The 19,955-nt window shown below is 46.5% G+C and overlaps 1 protein-coding gene across 2 annotated transcripts in view; it reads left to right on the top strand.

The window, feature by feature from the left end:
- Positions 1-19,955, top strand: part of LOC117345511 (WAP four-disulfide core domain protein 5-like) — a 28,769-nt gene that overhangs the window by 5,842 nt on the left and 2,972 nt on the right. The window contains exons 1-3 of one of the 2 annotated variants that reach the window (XM_033914267.1): positions 1,590-1,708; positions 5,250-5,390; positions 19,452-19,586. In XM_033914267.1, the coding sequence (XP_033770158.1) occupies positions 1,633-1,708; positions 5,250-5,390; positions 19,452-19,586 (352 nt within the window). In that variant the 5' untranslated portion in view covers positions 1,590-1,632. Of the gene's footprint in view, positions 1-1,589; positions 1,709-5,249; positions 5,391-19,451; positions 19,587-19,955 lie in introns of those variants that run through there. The other variant, XM_033914268.1, reaches the window with a different exon arrangement.

Here is a 19,955-nt window from a genome sequence, read left to right as displayed (position 1 = left end):
ACTTTTCCTCCAGGAACTTCTCCAAACCTTTCTTAAAACCAGCTACCGCTATCCGCTCTTACCACAAGCTCTGGCAACGCGTTCCAGAGCTTAACTGAGTAAAAAAAAATATATCCTCCTATTGCTTTTAAAAGTATTTCCCTGTAACTTCTGAGGGCTCTGGAACTAGCCTTTTCCCCTGGGATCGAGCCACCTGCAGATCTCCAGCCCTGGAGGACTCAGAGGAGGCTGAGCCCAAGGCTCCTGCCCCTCCCCCATGGCACGCTCCTCAGCTGACAAAACAGCTCAAACCTGGCATGAGACTTGGGTTGAAAAGCCCAAGGAGTCTACCCTTATCGATTTTAAGCAAAATCAAGGAGCATTGAAGCAGATGGAGGCTTTATGAAAAAGAGATAGTTTGAAATCCAAGATGGCCACCACCAGCAAATTCATGTCAAAAATGGGCCGGGGGGGGGAGGGACTCCCCTGAAGTTCATAAATGACAGGGAATGCAGTTTTGACTTTTTCAGAAACCCCCCCCCCCACCACAACTAGGGGGTCCTGCGGTAGGGGTTTAACGCGCATAATTCCGCACGTTAAACCACCTGCTGCGCTAACCGCTAACGTCTGCATTGAGCTGGCATTAGTTTTTTAGCCGGCCGTGGGGGTTAGCGCGTGATGAAATATTCGCCACGCTAACCCCGCTAACGCGGCTTGATAAAAGGACCCCTAGATGTCTTGACTAAGGTGTTGCTAGGTACTATAATGGTTTCTTTGCAGTAAGAATAATAACAAATCCTGTATATTATAGATCCTTGCCGATACACCCAATAAATGAATGTGCACGCAGGAAAAAAATGAACCACAAAACCAAGGTGTTTTTATTCAAGAGATACCCAGTGGATTTTCTTCATATACAAGAGGATTTGTAGACCGCTGGGCAGGGCAGGATTAATTCGTCGAGGGCCTCTAGGCACCCGAGTACACTGGGCCCCCTGCCCCGCCCCACCCCACCATGCGCCCAGGCGGAAACAGGAAGCTGCGTCAGAGGGAAGCTTTGGGCAAGCAGCACCGCTTGCACAATTACAGTTCCCGTTGCCTTTCTTACCCGCGTCGCTTGCTTGTCTTACTTTCTGTCGATGGGGGGGGCCGCGTTGCCGATCGGGGGGGGGGGGCCCGTGTTGGTGATCGATGCTGGAGGGGCCCATTACTGCTCTGCCACTGGGCACGGCACAGAAGAAACCTCCCCGTGCCTACAATAGGAACAAATGCAACGTGCCCTGTGCAGGGTGCGAGGCTTCTGTGTGATGAACTCCAGTGGCACAAGTTTCTCATTTAACTGAGAGCCGTCCTAATATGGAACCACTCTGCAATTATGTTTAATTAAATCTACCTTAGCCAAGTCCTTAAATGATGCCAGAGTGTGTGTCGAAATAGTATGGTATGGGAGGTGTCAGAACGGAAGCCAGGAAGTGTCTCTTTCCTTAATGATGGGCAGAGACACCCGAAACTAAATTAAATTCTTGAATTAAAAGTTTGGCTTAATGAATGGGGCAGTTCCCTCAAGAGTGCCAGCTCATCTTTAGCTCCACCCATGTCAGTGTTTAAATGTGGGCTTAGAGCAGTGCCCAGGAGTCAGACACTAGAGACACAATGAAGGCAATCACTGTCCTCTCGGCGCTTCTCGTCTTCTGCGCAGTGCTGTATTCTGTATCGGGCGATGGAACAGGTCAGTATAGCAGGTGTTTGGAGAAGGCATCAAATTTCACCCAAAAGAGAACTAATTATTTTCATGAATTATAAGAACTTAAGAATTGCTGCTGTTGGGTCAGAACAGTGGTCCATTGTGCCCAGATGTCCGCTCACGCGGCAGCCCTCTGGTCAAAGACCAGCACCCTAACTGAGACTAGCCCTACGTGAGTCCGTTCCGATTCAGCAGTCTTGGCTAATAACCTACGTGCAGGCTATCATCGGTCCAATTGTCTTTTTTTCTTAATTTTTGATCTTATTTTTAATTTTATTTGATAGGAAAGCTTTTGCTGTTATTCTTTCTTGGTTTTCAATTGCAATTGCCTCTAAGGCAGTGGTCTCAAACTCGTGGCCCGGGAGCCACATGCGGCCCGCCAGGTACTATTTTGAGGCCCTCGGTATGTTTATCATAATCACAAAAGTAAGATAAAACAGTTTCTTGATCATATGTCTCTAGCTATAAATGGCAATATTATTATTAAAACTTAGCCAAAAGGAAAGATTTATAAGCTTTATATAAAGAGTTTTACCTCATGCAAAATTGTTATTTCTTTAATAAGACATTAACTATTTTTTTCTGAGGCCTTCCAAGTACCTCCAAATCCAAAATGTGGCCCTGCAAAGGGTTCGAGTTTGAGACCACTGCTCTAAGGGCACCGATATACTTGACATTACATGGGTAGAACGCTACACCCCAGCTAAGTACCTTAGATAAAATTCTAAATAAGAGAGCAAATATACATATATATGCATAACCCATGTAATGTCAAGTATATCGGTGCCCTCAGAGGCAATTGCAATTGAAAACCAAGAAAGAATAACAGCAAAAGCTTTCCTATCAAATAAAATTAAAAATAAGATCAAAAATTAAGAAAAAAGAGACAATTGGACCGATGATAGCCTGCACGTAGGTTATTAGCCAAGACTTGTTCTAACGGCAAAATAGCTGCGGGCACTTGAGATCTATAGACTCTATCTCAAATATTATCAGCATAGGCCTCCTTGATCTAGCATTAACCTATTTTTAGGAGTGAAAAAACGAAGGTACAAATGAATATACAGGAGACCATCTTGCATTCATTGGAGGCAATATTTGCAAACTGAACTCAAGCATATTCGTTCTTAATATCCTGAAAACCCGACTGATTGTTTATGAAGTAACCAGGGCAGATTTAGGAAGTCCTGTATATTATAGATCCTTGTCAATATACACCTAATAAATTGAATGTGCAGGCAGCAGAAAAAAAATCAACCACAAAATCAAGGTGTTTTGATTAAAAAGATACAAAACTATTCATACAATAGGATGTGATCGCATAACCCAGGGGTAGGGAACTCCGGTACTCGAGAGCCGTATTCCAGTCGGGTTTTCAGGATTTCCCCAATGAATATGCATGAGATCTATTTGCATGCACAGCTTTCAATGCATATTCATTGGGGAAATGCTGAAAACCCGACTGGAATACGGCTCTCGAGGACCGGAGTTCCCTACCCCTGGCATAACCCCATGTGGCTACGTCGTGGCTGGACATTTGGCCGATGGACATTCCGGTATATAATCAAATGTCTGTCAGCCAAATGTCTGTCGACCAGGGCAGGATTAATGAATAGGCCCAGTAGGCACATGCCTAGGTCCAGAAGTTGTCAGGGGGTCCCGATGAAACAGAGAACTCAGGAGTTTTGTTTTTCCGTGGCAACATGGGCTCCCCCGGGAAAGATCGGCAGTGCTGCCCCCCCGGGAGATTGACAATACCACCCTCCCCCCGGCATCGACATCAATGAACCACAATAAGTGGCGTCAGAGGAGGTGGACTGGCAGATGCAAGGAGTTGCTGCGATGACTGTGACTGCCGGCTCTGCTCAGGGAAGAAGTAAGTGATGTCGGAGGGGTTGGACCAGCAGACATAGTCATCGCGGGACTGTGCAGCAACTCCTTGCATCTGCCGGTCCACCCCCTCTGACGTCACTTATCCTGGTTGGTTGATGTCGATGCTGGGGGGAGGGCGGTGTTGTCAATCTCCCGAGGGGAGGCGGTGTTGTAGATCTCCAGGGTGAGCCAGTGCTGCCAATCTTTCCTGGGGGGCCCGCGTTGCCAAAGGAAAAAACAAACACCGGAGTCCTCTGTTTCTTCAGCAGGCCCCCTCTTCCCTAGAAGGGTGGTGGAGGGAGAGAAAGGGGGCAGGGTGATGGAAGGACAGAAAGGGGCAGATGCTGATGGAAATGGGGGGAAGGGAAAGGGAAGAGAGACATAAGGGGGAAGGATACTCGATGGAATTTGGTTGGAGGGAAAGATAGGAGACAGATGCTGATGGAACTGGGGGGAAGGGAAGAGAAAGGGGAGAGAGACATAAGGGGGAAGGATCCTGGATGGAATTGGGTTGGAGGGAGAGAAAGGGGGCAGATGCTGATGGAAGTGGGAGGAAGGGAGAGGAGAGAGTCAAATGCCTGACCATGGGGGTGGGAGAGGGAAGGGAAGGAAAGGAGAGAGATGCGAGACCATTGGAGGAGGGAAGGGAAGATGATGGATGCTACACCAATGGGAGGGGGGGAGAAGAAGAGATGGAAGGGAGAGGCAGACAATTTCTGGAAGAGGCATAGAAAGAAAGCAGATGCCATATGGAAGAGGCAGAGAGACGGCAGACAGTGGATGGAAGGAAGAGAATGATGAGAAGATGAGGAAAGCAGAAACCAGACAACAAAGGTAGAAAGATATTTCTATTTGTTTTATTTATTTCTTTTTGCTTTAGGATAAAGTATTATTGTAACTGTTTTGATAATGGTTTATTTCTAGAAAATGGAAATAAGGCGATCCTGTTTATTGGACTAATTTTAATACATTTTTTACTAATTCAGAGACCATAACTCCTTTCGTCAGGTCAGGACAGAGATACTGTAACAGCAGTATAATTTACTGATCTGAAGAAAGAGGTTTTAACCTCTGAAAGCTAAGAAAGAAATGTATTAGTCCAATAAAATGATGGGCACTAAATTTTCTTCCCATCATGCCCCATGCCTCCCACCCATATGCAAAATATAAATCAGTGGGCTTCCCAAAGCCCTGCCAGCTGAAGATCTCTTCCTCTAGGAAGGAAGGGGAGATTTGTTCAAAGATGTTTGGACGTTGCATAGAAGAAAGACTGTCCACTGGCACTGGTATGGTAATCTTTGTTGTTTGTTTTGAATTTTAAAATAAAAGAAAGTGGAAACAAAGAAGTAAGTGAATAAATGGGGGTGAGGCGGGGCATGGTGGGGCACAGCAGGGGGCCCAGTGTACTTGTGTGCCTAGGGGCCCTCGACGAATTAATCCTGCTCTGCTGCCGACCAAATATTGGCTGCTCTTTGAGGAACTTAAAAGTCTAGCAATGAAAGTCTTGGACTTTGAGGGTACAGCATATTTCTTTTTAATTATTACTCCGCATTGTATCAGAATCTGCTGCAGGGACGTTACATACTTTTTATTTCTGACCACTGTTTTCAGAGACAAGTTCTTGTTTTCAATGGGATTTTTTTCTCCTTTGCAGACCATCCTGGGAGTTGCCCACCTGACAACGCACGGTGCGCAGGACCAATAACTTCTAATTGTACTGACGACAGCGTGTGTGCGGCAAATGAAAAGTGTTGCCTTAATCAGTGTACCAATAAGTGCGTCTCAGCAAATTTAGGTAACAGCATAATGCTATAGATGTAGCAATAGGAAAGACTGAAACGAGCAAGGGGTGATTCAAGTTGCCCGCCTTGGTTTAAAGCTCGTGGGTACTTTTTGCCGAGACCGGGTAATACAAGGGAGCTCGCGGACCTCAATCGCACAGCCTTAAAAATCTGCTCACCTCGGTTTTTGACCGCTGAAGTTGTTGCGGTTTCTGACCCCCCACAGATCTTAATAAATTTAATTAATAAATTTAATTAATAAATTTAAATTTAATTTAATTAATAAATGCAAATTTAATTAAATTTAATTAATACATTTAAATTTAATTTAATTTAATTAATAAATTAAATTAATAAATTTAAATTTAATTTAATTAATTAATTAAATTAATAAATTTAAATTTAATTTAATTAATAAATTTAATTAATACATTTAATTAATTTGAGGAAACACTGGGGGCTCCTTTTACGAAGCCACGTTAGCAGTTTAACGTGCGTATTAGCGTGCGCTAAACCACCGGATGCGCTAGCCGCTATCGCTTCCTCATGAGCACTGTAGACCATATCACAGATCCTCCCTTTTATTCCCAGCAGAAGTGAAATGTCCTAAACTTCTGTTCAGAATAAGTAATATCATTTGAAATGAGTGGCCCTGCTCTTTACTATAGAGATTTTCCCTGGACCATTTAATTGATGGAGAAGGTTATCATGCCGCTGTACTGGGCCATGGTGTACCCTCACCTGGAATACTGCGTCCAACACTGGTCACCGTACATGAAGAAGGACACGGTACTACTCAAAAGGGTCCAGAGAAGAGCGTCTAAGATGGTTAAGGGGCTGGAGGAGCTGCCGTACAGCGAAAGATTAGAGAAACTGGGCCTCTTCTTCCTTGGACAGAGGAGATTGAGAGGGGACATGATCGAAACATTCAAGGTCCTGAAGGGAATAGACTTAGTACATAAGGACAGGTTGTTCACCCTCTCCAAGGTAGGGAGAACGAGAGGGCACTCTCTAAAGTTGAAATGGGATAGATTCCGTACAAACGTAAGGAAGTTCGTCTTCACCCAGAGAGTGGTAGAAAACTGGAACGCTCTTCCGGAGTCTGTTATAGGGGGAAACACCCTTCAGGGATTCAATGTAAGGAAGTTCTTCTTCACCCAGAGAGTGGTAGAAAACTGGAACGCTCTTCCAGAGTCTGTTATAGGGGAAAATACCCTCCAGGGATACAAGACAAAGTTAGACAAATTCCTGCTGAACAAGAACGGGCGCCGGTAGGGCTAGTCTCGGTTAGGGCGCTGGTCTTTGACTAGAAGGCCGCCGCGTGCGCAGACTGCTGGGCATGATGGACCACTGGTCTGACCCAGCAGCGGCAATTCTTATGTTCTTATCCTCACAAGCAGCAGAAAGTGAAGGAGCCGCAACCTCTGCTGAGACTAAGGGCTCCTTTTTACGGATTAATGTGCGCAATAGCGCATGCTAATTTGCCGGCCGTGCTAGCCGCTACCGCCTCCTCTTGAACAGGAGGTAGTTTTTCGGCTAGCACGGGGGTTAACGCGTGCTAAAATGGTGCGTGCGCTAAAGCCGCTAACGCGGCTTCGGAAAAGGAGCCCTAAGTGCCACAACTTTAAAACTTCATGGGCCAGAGAAGTGGCCTAGAGGTTAGCAAGCTGCCTGGGGAGCTGGGTTCAAGGACAGGTTGAGCCTATAGAAATACATTCCAGCCCCAGCTCTGTAGACCTCATCCCGGGCTACGGGGGTTAGCATGTCGGACTTTTCGTCACACGCTAACCCCTGCGGCAAGCCAAAAAACTAACACCTTGTCAATGGAGGCGTTAACGACTAGCACGGCAGGCGGTTGAACGCGTGGTATTCCGCACATTAACCGACTACCGCGCCTTGATATAGGACCCCTAAGTTTTTCTTCATGGATCCTCCCATTTAAACTAAACTAAACTAAACCTTAGGTTTGTATACCGCGCCATCTCCGCAAACGTAGAGCTCGGCACGGTTCACAGAGTTAGAATAGAAAGGAACTACAATGAAGGGTTATAGGAAAGGAGCTAGGAAGATAAAGAACCAAAGAGCGGGAGGTATTAGATTTTTGAGAAGAGCCAAGTTTTCAGGTGTTTGCGGAAGGATTGGAGGGAGCTTGAATTTCTGAGCGGGGATGTGAGGTTGTTCCAGAGTTCTGTGGTTCTAAAGGGGAGGGATGTTCCTAGTTTTCCTGCGCGGGATATACCTTTTGCAGAGGGGAATGATAGTTTCAGTTTTTGGGAGGGTCTGGTGGAGTTAGGGTTTGAGGAGTTCCAAAAGAGTGGGATAACGGGAGGAAGGATGCCGTGTAGGATCTTGAAGGCTAAGCAGGCACATTTAAAGAGGACCCATCAGAAGTGAAGCCTCCTGAACTTTTGTTCAGAAGTGCAAAAAAAAAAAAAAAAAAAAGGTAAAACTTGATCGGTCAGAGCCTAATGGTTAGTGCAGCAAACTAAGCCTGGGGAACTGGTTTCAATCCCAGAGGAATGCCTGCACTGACTTTAAATAATTTTGGTGCTCTTCATATTTAAATTTTCCTAGCAATTTAAATTGTCTCCAAACCCTTCTTGATGATGCCGGTGGGGTAGATCTGTGTTCAAGTTTAAGTTTCACGTTGAATACAAATTGGGGTTCATAGTCTTAAGCGCACGAGACAGACGCGCGCCGACAAACGAGCGCTGACAATTCAGCGCGCAGCAGAAAAACCTTCTTTTAAAGGGCTCCGACGGGGGGTGTTGGTGGGGACCCCACACACACTTTACTTAATAGTGATTGCGCTGGCGTTGGGGGGGTTTGGGGGGTTGTAACCCCACATTATACTGGAAACCAGTGTTCCCTCTAAGCTGCGCTGGCGTGCGCTGGCGCACAAAATATTACATCCAGCGCACAAGTTTCACGTCACAGCGCACGGCGGGCAGGGCGGCGAGAGGAGAATCGGGCGAGTTGGCTCATAACTTGCTGGCGCCCGATATTTGTAGCGCACAGCGAAAAAAATTTTGCTCACAACACCCGCCCGCTTAGAGGGAGCACTGCTGGAAACTTAACTTTTTCTCTATTTTTTAGGGAAAAAGTTAAGTTTTCAGTATAATGGGGGGGTTACACCTCTCAACACAGCAGCGCGATCCCTATTAAGTAGAGTGGGGGGGGGGTTTCCCCCCACACCCCTGTTGGAGCCCTTTAAAAGAAGGTTTTTATGCGGTGTGCTGAAGTCTTGCGCTGAAATGTCGGCGCTCGTTTGTCAGCGAGCATTTGTCTCGCGCGCTTTTGTCCCTTCGCCAAAATTTGTATACTGCCTATCAGTCTTCTAAGGCAGCAGTTTGTACATTTAAAAAAAATATATCTTTATTCATTTTAAAGCCAAAAATAAGTGCAACATATTATACAGACATTTTACACTTTAACAGCACTTAAATTCTATCAAATTATATTTTATGACAAAACTAGTCTTTAAGCCCGTTACATTAACGGGTGCTACAATATATGTCTGTCTGTCTTCAGCACACACCTCCCCCCCCCCAAATGTCTCTCCATGGCCCTCTTCTGTCTTTCCCCCCCCCCCCCAAGCAAAGCTGTCTGTCCCCAGCACACCTCCCCCCAAAGCAGCCCCCTTTCCCTATCCCTCCATGGCCCCTTCTGTCTCCCCCCAGCACACCCCTCCCCCCAAAGCAGCCCCTTTCCCTCTCCCGCTGACTCTCTCTCTGGCCCCCTTTCTCTGTCTGTCTTTCTGTCCCTCTCCCTGCCCCTGTGTCTTTCTTTCTTTCTGTCATTTTTCCCCAGTTCCCTGTGCAGCAGCATTTCCATCCCACTTCCCTATGCAGCACTTCCCTATCCCCCCCCTTTCCTGTGCAGAAGCAGTAGCAGCATTTTCCCCCACCCCCCCCCTTTCCCTTCTCTTCCCTGCTCCGTTCGGCCCCTCCCCCTTTTTTTACTGCCGTTGTCGATCCGGCCTGCTCCTGACCCTCCCACCGCCGACAAACCTCGGGGCTCCAGCCGCGTAGGCAGCACTTTAAACACGCTGCTTCGCGGCCTTCTACTGCCGATTTCCTCTGCCGCGTCTGTTTCCGATGATGTCATCAGAGATGCGGCAGAGGAAATCGGTAGAGAAGGGCGCGAAGCAGCGTGCTTATAGTGCTGCCTACACCGCTGGAGCCGGGAGGCGACGGAGAGGGCAGGGGGTGCTAGCGGCCGGCAGCCCCCGCTCTGCAGGTGGAGAGCAGGGGAGGGCCCGCATGCGCACTTGTCTTGCCTCGCATGAGGCCAGACCGTAAGCCGTGCATGCGCACTTCCTATGGGTCGCCACAGCTCACAGAAAACCGGCGCACGCATAGGAAGTACGCATGCGCGGCTTACCGTTTTATTATATTAGATACATATATCACCCCCCTTTCTACATATCCAACAATTGCACTAATTTAAAAGTATCTTCCCACCCACGCTGGACGTGTATGATCAAAGGGCAAAATCAACAATCGCTCCTTACAGAATTTTGTCAATGGCTCCCAAACCTCCATAAATTTCCTATAATGTCCCTGCTGTATAGCAATCATATGTTCCATTTTAAAAGTGTGGCATAGAGATACCCACCAGAAAGTATAATTTAACCGATCCCAGTTTTTCCAGTTCCTCAAAATAAGTTGTATGGCGAGGACGGAAGTGACGTCATCTCGCAAATGGCTGAGTAAAACAGGAGCTCCGTCGGGCTTCTGTGTATCATAGCGCTTGGCGCTTCCAAAGTGCGCGTTTTTGCCACCACTTTCGCCTGCACCGGCTCCCTTCTCTATGGCCACTCGAAAGCGCCTGGAAAAGTTTAAGTTCTTCGGCGATCCGCCGGAGAAATCGGCTCCGGAGGCGGCGGGCAGCATGGGGGACAGAGAGAAAAAAAAAATGGCGACCGGACCAGCGACTCAATCGGAGTCGGAAGATGAGGGTATCCCCGATCAGAGGAGAGAGGTTGGTGATGCGCCCCAGAAGTCTATCACAGACTGGTTTAAGGAGCTCAAGGCAGATATTAATGGGGTGCGGAGCGACGTGAGAGCGGCGATAGCGGAGCTGCGGGCAGAGGTCGGCGAGCTGGGAGCCAGAGTAACAGCAACAGAAGACCACGTGGCTACCCTGAATACGGTGGTGACAACTACCACGGAGGATTCGGCTCGCCTGTCCTCTGAACTGCGGGACCTCCAGACTCAAGTTGAAGATCTGGAAAATAGGTCACGGCGCTGCAACCTACGCTTTAAGGGCATCCCTGAAACGGAGGAGTACAAGGATTGCAAGGCGGTGGTACGGGACTTCTGTGAGCATTTGTTGAGAGCTGATGGGGCTGACCTGCCTGATAATATGATTCTGGTGCGGGCCCACCGCAGTCTGGGAGCTGCACGAGCTCAGAACACGCGTGATATCATTGCGTGCTTTGGAGAATTCACATTGAAGGAACGGATCTTGCTGGCAGGCCGGCGACAGGCCACACTCCGGTGGAAGGATATGGCGGTGGGTGTATTTCAAGACCTAGCGTGGTCCACATTGCAGAAGCGCAGGGCATTCAAAGATGTCACCTCAGCCCTGCGCACTGGGGGACATAAATACCGCTGGCTTTTCCCCTTTGGGATGTGGATGACTGTTAATGGGGCATCCCGGAGGGTGAGTACAGTGTCGGAAGCCTGGGCGGAGATGCGAGCCTTGGGATGCGGGACATCGCAAGTGGAAGATCGGCCCCCTGCAGTAGCATCGACATCAGCACAGGGTGCCTCATGGAGCACGGCATTGCGGTCTGGGAAGAAACCAGCGAAACCTCCCTCCTGACTGAGCTTGGACATTGCCCTGCTTTTGCAGGGAGGGAGTTGATCCCTTGGCTTTCGTGGAGCCTGCATACATATGTTCGGTGGTGCTGGAGATTCTGGGGGCTTCCTGAGCTCTCACTGTTGTATGACTATCTTTAACGCACTGTATTTTATTCCAGGAAATGTTGTACTGGTTCATAATTGTTTGATGTTGGGAGACAGGGGGGGTATTTGGCGGGGTTGAAAGGGGCTTGGTGAGTGTGGGGAATGTTTGAGATTTGAATGTAGGTGGGGGGGGGGGGGAAGGGTGGCGTTTGGAATATAAGTGTGTGGTTTTATGCTTTGGGGGATTCAATGCTTCTGAAAGTGGGATATATGCCTTTGGGAGGGATAGCACTTTCTGTCAGCTGGCGAATCCTAATCTACAGGGTTCGAAGCAGCGTAGGGGTGGGGGGCGGGGGGAGGGGCTGGGGGGAGTTCAGGTGGGAGGGGGGAGGGGGAGGGTAGAGGAGAAGCTGTTTACTATAGGTTCGTGGAATGTTAATGGACTTAATAGTCATGGGAAGCGTAGTATTGTGGCTAAGGAATTGAATCGCATGCAATGGGATGTTTGTTTACTTCAGGAAACACATTTGAGGCCTCGAGATGTGGGGGTCTTAAAATCACGCTATTATGATCAGATTTGGACCCACCAGGGGTCGACCCCAGGGAGGAAGGTGGGGGGTTTGGCCATTCTGGTACGAAAGGGCTTGGGGTTGGTGGTCGATCATGTCTATAGGGATGGTGCAGGGAGATGTTTGGCTCTTGTGGCTAAGTTGCAGGGTTGTACAATTACCCTTATCAATTTGTACGGCCCCAATAAGGGTCAAGCTAGCTATTTTGGGTCTATCAAAGAAGAACTGGTTAGTTTTGCAAAGGGGTCGGTGTATCTCGGGGGGGATTTTAATGTTACACCTGATGTTACTCTGGATCATTCTGGGGGTGGGACTAGGTCTCCGTCCAGGGCTGCTAGACGGGCTTTACTGTCTCTATTCTCTTCTCTGGGCTTGGTGGATAGCTGGAGGTTGTTGCATCCTACACAACGCACTTATACCCACTACTCCCATGCACATAAATCATACGCACGCATAGATGGGTTGTTGGTCCACCGCAATTCTTGGGGAGGGATTCGCCAGGCGGAAATTGGACCTATTCAAATTTCTGATCATGCGCCTGTGTGGGTAACTAGTGGGGGGTACTGGACAGGGGAGGGATGCCGTTTCTGGAGACTTAATGAATCTCTATTGAAAGATCCAGCTGTGGTCCGGGAGGTGTATGATACTGTGGACCAATACCTTCAGATTAATGACAATGCTACGGTTACTGATGCGATATTGTGGGATGCCCTGAAGGTGGTAATACGGGGTATCTTTATCAAATGGGGTGCTCGTCGTAAGCGCTTCAGGGCTCAGCGCAACCTGAGGTTAAGGGAACAATTGGAACGGTTGGGGAGGCTGCACCAGAGACACCAGGACCCCTTCATATATGAACAATTAGTTAAGGCACGGGCGGAGCTCTCCCTACTGCAGATGGAGGAATATGAGTTTTTGAGGACACGTTTGCGGCAATCGGTCTATGAATATAATAATACACCTGGATCTCGCTTGGCTCGGTTGATTAAGCTGAAACAGGCGAGAGCGGCTATTACTCAGATACGGGATGCGGGAGGGACGGTGCATCGGACTGACTCAGATATTAGATCAGATTTTCTTAAATTTTATTCTGATTTATACAGATCCTCACAGGGGCGAGATCCGGCTGTTATTGAACAATACCTTTCACAGATGCGGCTTCCTCGGCTTTCGGATAAGGACAGGGAATTGCTCAATGAGCCTATAGAGTTAGGGGAGGTCTTGGGAGTCATTGCTGAGTTGAAGTTAGGGAAATCGCCGGGCTTGGATGGCTATACTAATCAGTTTTATAAACTTTTCCGGGAGGTCCTGGCTCCGTTGCTGGTTCGGGTTGCGAACGGGGTGAGGGATGGCTCTTCGTTGCCGTCCACCATGGGGGAGGCTGGGATTTCGGTCCTACTTAAACCAAACAAAGATCCGATGAGCTGCGGGTCTTACCGACCGATTTCGTTACTAAATACTGATGCAAAAATCCTTGCTAAAGTGTTGGCCCTTCGGTTGGGGAAGGTATTGCCGTCTTTGGTACACTTGGATCAATCTGGATTTGTGCATAATAGACGGGTAGGTGATAATATTAGACGCACTTTACACCTTATGTGGGCTGCTCAGCGGACTTCTGCTAAAGTAGCTTTTCTGTCGATTGATGCCGAGAAGGCTTTCGATCAGGTTGACTGGACTTTTTTATGGCAGGTGATGTCGAAGATGGGGTTGGGCGTTTTCTTTTTGGCATGGGTACAGGCCTTTTATGCAGCTCCAAAAGCTACTGTGTGTATTAATGGGATTTATAGTGACTTTTTTTCCATTGCGAGGGGTACTCGACAGGGGTGCCCTTTATCTCCTCTGTTGTTTGCCCTTTCTATGGAACCTCTGGCCATTCGTATTCGGGAACATGGTGACTTGATGGGGTTACGAGTAGGAGATATTGAACATCGTATTGCACTTTTTGCTGATGATGTGTTATTGTATGTTAGGGACCCGGAAGACTCGTTGCCACTCTTAGTTGATCTCTTTTTAGAATATGGGCAGCTTTCGGGGTTCACGGTAAACATGGATAAATCTGAATTGTTGAATGTAACCCTGGGGGAGGAGGATCAGCGTCGTTTAGCTGTCCGGTTTCCTTTTCGCTGGGCTCCTGGGGTCATTCGCTATCTGGGAATTCGTTTACCGACCGATCTAACTCAATTGTATACAACTAACTATGCTAGAATTATTCAACAAGTTAGGACTGATATTCAACGCTGGAATGGGTTTTGGTTGTCTTGGTGGGGTCGCATTGCAGTGTTGAAAATGAATGTCCTACCCCGGTTGCTCTTTCTCTTTCAAACGTTGCCGGTCGCAGTCCCACATTTGGTGTTGAAGCAATTACATGCTTTGTTTTTTCGCTTTATTTGGCAGGGGAAATCTCCTCGTATCTCCAGAGCTGCTTTGTGGGCAGCTAGGGATAGAGGGGGACGCGCGGTACCTAATTTATTGTGGTACTACCGGGCTGCTCAGCTGCGGCTATTATTGGATTGGGAGATTGCTGATTTTAAGTTGGCGGTGCGTATTGAACAACATTTTGTGGGACGCCCATGTTTGAAACGCTGGCTTTGGTCCTCCTCTATTGATCTTGAGCGACTGGCGGTCCCAGGAAATCCGTTTTTGGAACATCTTCTGGGAGTGTGGGGGGTTACTAAACGGCGTTGGGGGGCTGGGGTAGGCCCCTCGATTCTTGGTGCGGTGCGCGGTGAGCCTCTGTTCCCGGCGGGTGGGGAGAGTTCTGTGTTTGTGCGGTGGGAACGGTTGGGGTTGTCTACCTTTCGAGATGTGCTTCAGAAGGGGGTCCTGGTGTCTTTTGAAACCTTCCAGATTAGTGCGGATTTGCCCAGGGGAGACTTTTTGGCTTATTCTCAGATACGTCATTTCCTTCACTCTCAAAAGTGGGATAGGGGACCCATTCAATCTCTAGATCCCTTCGCTCACTTGTGGGTCACTCTTCGGAACTTACCTAAACCCATTTCTGTTCTTTACCAATATATTCGGGGCTCCTTTTCCTTTCCGGCTCTCTATCAACGGGCTTGGGAGGTAGACTTGCACTGTACCTTTTCTGTTGAGGAGTGGTTTAAAATTCACATCGAAGTGGGAAAAGCCTCTTCTTGTGCACTTATTAAGGAAAATGCCTATAAAGTAACCATGCGCTGGTATTACACACCTGCCCGTCTCCATCGTATGTTTCCTACAGTATCTGCCTTATGTTGGAGATGTGGGGTGGATAGGGGGACCTTTTTACATATATGGTGGGATTGTCCAGTTCTAAAGCCCTTTTGGAGGACTGTTGTGGGATGTTTATCACAATTGTTACAGATTTTATTGCCGTTTTCTCCACAGGGATGTTTATTAGGCCTTTATAATGTTAGTCTGTACTCTTGGCAGACAAAGCTCCGACGTTGGGGTTTGGCGGCAGCAAAATGTTTGATTGCTGCCCATTGGAAACAGGGACTGGCACCTAATCATTTGGATTGGACTTTGAAGCTTCAGTTTATTGTTCAAATGGAATTATCTATTGCAAAGCGACATGGGTATTATTACACTTACACCAGGACATGGACGAGAATAATAGAAAAAATCGAATCTTTACACTGAGCTTTTTTTTTCTGGGGGGGGAGGGATTGTGTCCAGGGGGACTTCCCTGAAGAAACCACAGGAAGTCCCTCTCTGAGGGTAATACAGTTGGTATGATGGGGGGGGGGGGGGGGGGGGGGTTTTGTGGAGTTCTGATTGATGATATGTATTGGGGGCTGTTTGGGTTCTGTTGGGAGAGATTTCTGCTGTTTGTACTGCTGGGGGAGCATTCTGTGACTTGGGAGCTTTTTATATGCTTGCTCTCCTATCTGTTGATGTCCCTGATATTTATATTCTGGTTTGTATAATTTTCTCAAAACTTTTTCAATAAACATTTATTGATTAAAAAAAAAAAAATAAGTTGTATGGCAACCCCTGTCATAATAAAGAGAAGTTTATTATTCTGGGAAGATATTTGGCTTTTAGCCCTCATTAATGTGCCACGGTATCATACGTCAATGCCACCGGATTTTCCAATAATTTATTCACGTGATCCCAAATGGATCTCCAAAATTTAAGTATCAAGGGACAATAGAACAGTAGATGATCCAACGTCCCTACATCGAGATGACAGTGCCAGCATCTATTAGACTTAGAACTATCCAATTTCTGTAAATGAATAGAGGTCCAAAAAGATCTATGTAACAAGAAAAACCATGATGGTCTCATTGTTGCAGACACCGTACATCTCATCCTCCAAGTCCAAATTCGTGGCCATGATGCAGAAATCTGGTGCTTATTCAAAAATTCAGATATTAATTTGTACCACTGAGCGGCCTAATGTCCCAGGAAATCTGTCTGGAAGCATAGGACCGGCAAACTATACTGATTTTTAAGATTTTGCCAATCAAGGAACCCCTACTGAATGGCTTGCTTCAACTGCAACCATCTATAATTCTGAGGCTTAGCAATACCAAATGTTAGTTACAGTCATGGAAAGTCAAGCAGCTTTTCATCTGATACTACATTATCCAGAGTACATATGCCCACCTTCATCCAGTGCTTCCAGATGACCTTAAATCTGCCAATTTAGATTTATGAATTGGAATAGGTGTTAAATTATTAATAAATTTTAATGTCTGCCACGTGTCTAATAAAATTCTATTGTCCTTATACAATCTAGATAACTTGATACTTAAAATGTGACACAATTTCAATGGAGACAGGAGTTGCCATTCCAACCATAACCAGTCTGGAAGATTTTCCATGAGCTCGGGGAGGATCCAATACACGCATTATATAGGCTTGATGGTACCTATAAAATTGGGGAAATTTACACCCCCCCTCCCCACCGAGTCCCGACGTCCGGGAAGCTTCATTATTCCATCCAAGACACCATTTTTGTTCAGTTGCCGAATGGCTCAGGTACCGGCGGAAGAAAGCTCTTCCAGAGATGCAAAACGATGTCCACGCATAGGTTGTTTCAACTTTGGAGAAAGGTCAAAGTCTGGTGAACTCATGTCTGGACTGTAGGGAGCATGAGGTAACACCTCCCAGCCATATTCGCGTAGTTTTTCAATGACGACATTCCCTATGTGCGGGCGAGCGTTGTCGTGAAGAATGAGTGGCCCAGCCGAGAGCAACTGAGGTCGGATTTTCTGCATTTTTCTGCAAATAAATCACGATAATACACTGCTGTCACACTTCTTCCACATGGAACTTTGCCTGTGAGGATGATGCCTTCATGATCGTAAGCAAAAATCATTTGTTTGAGTTTTGATTGAGCTCATCAAAACTTTTTTGGTCGTGGGGAAGGTGGAACTCTCCACTCGTCGTTGAAAAACTACGTGAATATGGCTGGGAGGTGTTACCTCTTACTCCCTACAGTCCAGACATGAGTTCACCAGACTTTGACCTTTCTCCAAAGTTGAAACAACCTATGCGTGGACATCGTTTTGCATCTCTGGAAGAGCTTTCTTCCGCCGGTACCTGAGCCATTCGGCAACTGAACAAAAATGGTGTCTTGGATGGAATAATGAAGCTTCCCGGACGTCGGGACTCGGTCATTGCAAAGGAGGGGGACTATATTGAAGGACTGTAAAGAAATATTTCAGAAAAAAATAAAACATGTAAATTAAAAAAAAAAAAAAAAAATAGTGTGCATTATTTATGAAATGAACCTCATATGTTTTGTTATACCCATGGAATTCGTTTCAAAGCGCAATAATGTATTCATTTAAAGTGCAATCACTTATTTTATGATATCTTAAAACATATTGAGTGTCTGATATTTAAACAAACACTTATATTTTGTTGCCAAACGCTGGGGCTTTTTCACTCCCAAACCGATTGAATGGCTCTCTATGTCATATAAGACATAAACCAACGGGACCCGTGCGCTATGGGCTTTCTCAAGTAAATTGTGGATCTACCATTGCCAACATGATCACTATTGTTGTATCCAGTTTCTTGCTTGGTGTATTCCATTTTCGCTGTTTTGGGGATTTTTGCCACTTTCACAGCCCCACCAGGGTTATTGAAGAGGGGTAACTTGCAGGCAGATGATTTAAGAATCTAAAATGTTCGCTTCTGTTTTACTAAGGGCTCCTTTTACAAGGCTGCAGCAGCAATTTCTAGGCAGTACTCACAACATAGCCCTACGGCCTACGTCGCATTTGCTGCATCAGGACTCGCTACTGTGGCTATGCAAAAGGGGTCCTATGAATGCACAGAGTTTTTTTTTCATTTTGGCACATTAACCCCCAGGTTCTAAAGGTCACCCAAATTTGGGTGTGGATTTGAGATGCATGTGCAAACTAATGGCTTAATGCAGTGGTCTCCAACTCAAACCCTTTGCAGGGCCACATTTTGGGATTTGTAGGTACTTGGAGGGCCTCAGAAAAAAATAGTTAATGTCTTATTAAAGAGTTTGAGACCACTGAGTTAAGGGGAACGGTTAATCTGCTGGCTGGGTTGGAGGGCAGAGGGGAGAACAGGACAATCAAGCCATTGTGACATCACTGAGAAGGTTGGCTCTTATTGGTGAAATGAGGCATTATGACATCACAATCTCTGCTTCCCAAAGACAAACAGGATGTCATGGTTACAGTTTAGCCAGTGGTCTCAAACTCAAACCCTTTGCAGGGCCACATTTTGGATTTGGAGGTACTTGGAGGGCCTCAGACAAAAATAGTTCATGTCTTAGTAAAGAAATAACAATTTTGCATGAGGTAAAACTCTATACCTTATAATTAAGACTTGGCTAAGTCTTAATAATAATATTGTCATTTATAGCTAAAGAGACATAAGATCAAAAAACTGTTTTGTTTTACTTTTGTGATTATGATAAACATACCCAGGGCCTCAAAATAGCAGTTAGCACCTGGTAGGCCGCATGTGGCCCCGGGCCGCGAGTTTGAGACCACTGGCTTAACCCTTTCAGGACCATAAGGATCGTAGGCCAATTTTTGTGGTTTTGACGACATTTTTATGGTAAAAAGGGCTTGCAGATGCCAAAAAATTGATTTTTTTTGTGAAATATCATTATTTTTTTTTTTTAAATCACACTTCTGGCTTATGGACAGTGTGGCAAGTGAATCTTCTCGTCAATCTGGCAACGACGCTAATGAATGAATGTCGGAACCAGTTTGTTTACATAAAGGCAGTATCTTATGGAATCCGTACATATCAAATTTAGAACTGTAGACTATCCCAATCAAAATTGATAGGATTTTAAAGTTATGGGACAAATATGTCCCTTGGTCCTGAAAGGGTTAATGAGCCCAATTTCAGGCCCGGTATCCTGTTTCCACCGCTGTCAGCTTTGAATGCCAAAACCACAAAAAGGCGATATATAATTCCCCTTCCCTTTAAGTTAGGTGCCAATATCAGCCCCTAACTTTAGGTGACCTTTAAAGAATCAGGGTCAGAAGGTTCAAATCTACTTATTTTATTTTTGAAAGGTCTGCGTGTTGGCGGTTGTCAAGAATTTGAAAAACTGCACAGCCCCACAGAGAGAAGCTTTTAAGGCTGTGACTTTCTCCTTTTTTTCCCCTAGTAAAGCCTGGTTCATGCCCATTGGCGAAATGCGCGTCCCAGTATTCTAAGAATACATGCAGCAATGACTATGACTGCGTTGGTAACGAAAAGTGCTGTCCCTCATGTGGGAATAACTGCTATCCCCCAGGACCAGGTATCAGTTTCATTATTATTATTTGATTTTTTTGGGGATACCAAGTCCCTAGTATTAGGAGAACAAAAATGGGCATATATTATGCAGGACAGAACAAATTGGGCGCTGCATTGTGCAATCTTTTGCTTAAACCTCTGGAAACACCAGATTTAAAAGCCTTTTTCCAGGAAATCTGTCACATCTAGGGTTACCAGACGTTGAGATTTAACTGGACACGTCCTCCTTTTGAGGACATGTCCGGGGGTCCGGATGGCTTTTCAATTCATGTGGGGCAGGGAGGAAGTCCTCAGACTAGGGTGGGACTAGGAGCAGGATTAGGGCATTACAGGGCAGGGGTGGGCGGAACTGGGCGGGCCTGGTGGGTGGGTC

Source organism: Geotrypetes seraphini, chromosome 11 (assembly GCF_902459505.1).
Source record: "Geotrypetes seraphini chromosome 11, aGeoSer1.1, whole genome shotgun sequence".
Lineage (NCBI taxonomy): Eukaryota > Metazoa > Chordata > Amphibia > Gymnophiona > Dermophiidae > Geotrypetes > Geotrypetes seraphini.
Note: the sequence above shows the minus strand (reverse complement) of the source record. Positions and strands in the feature narration are given on the sequence as shown.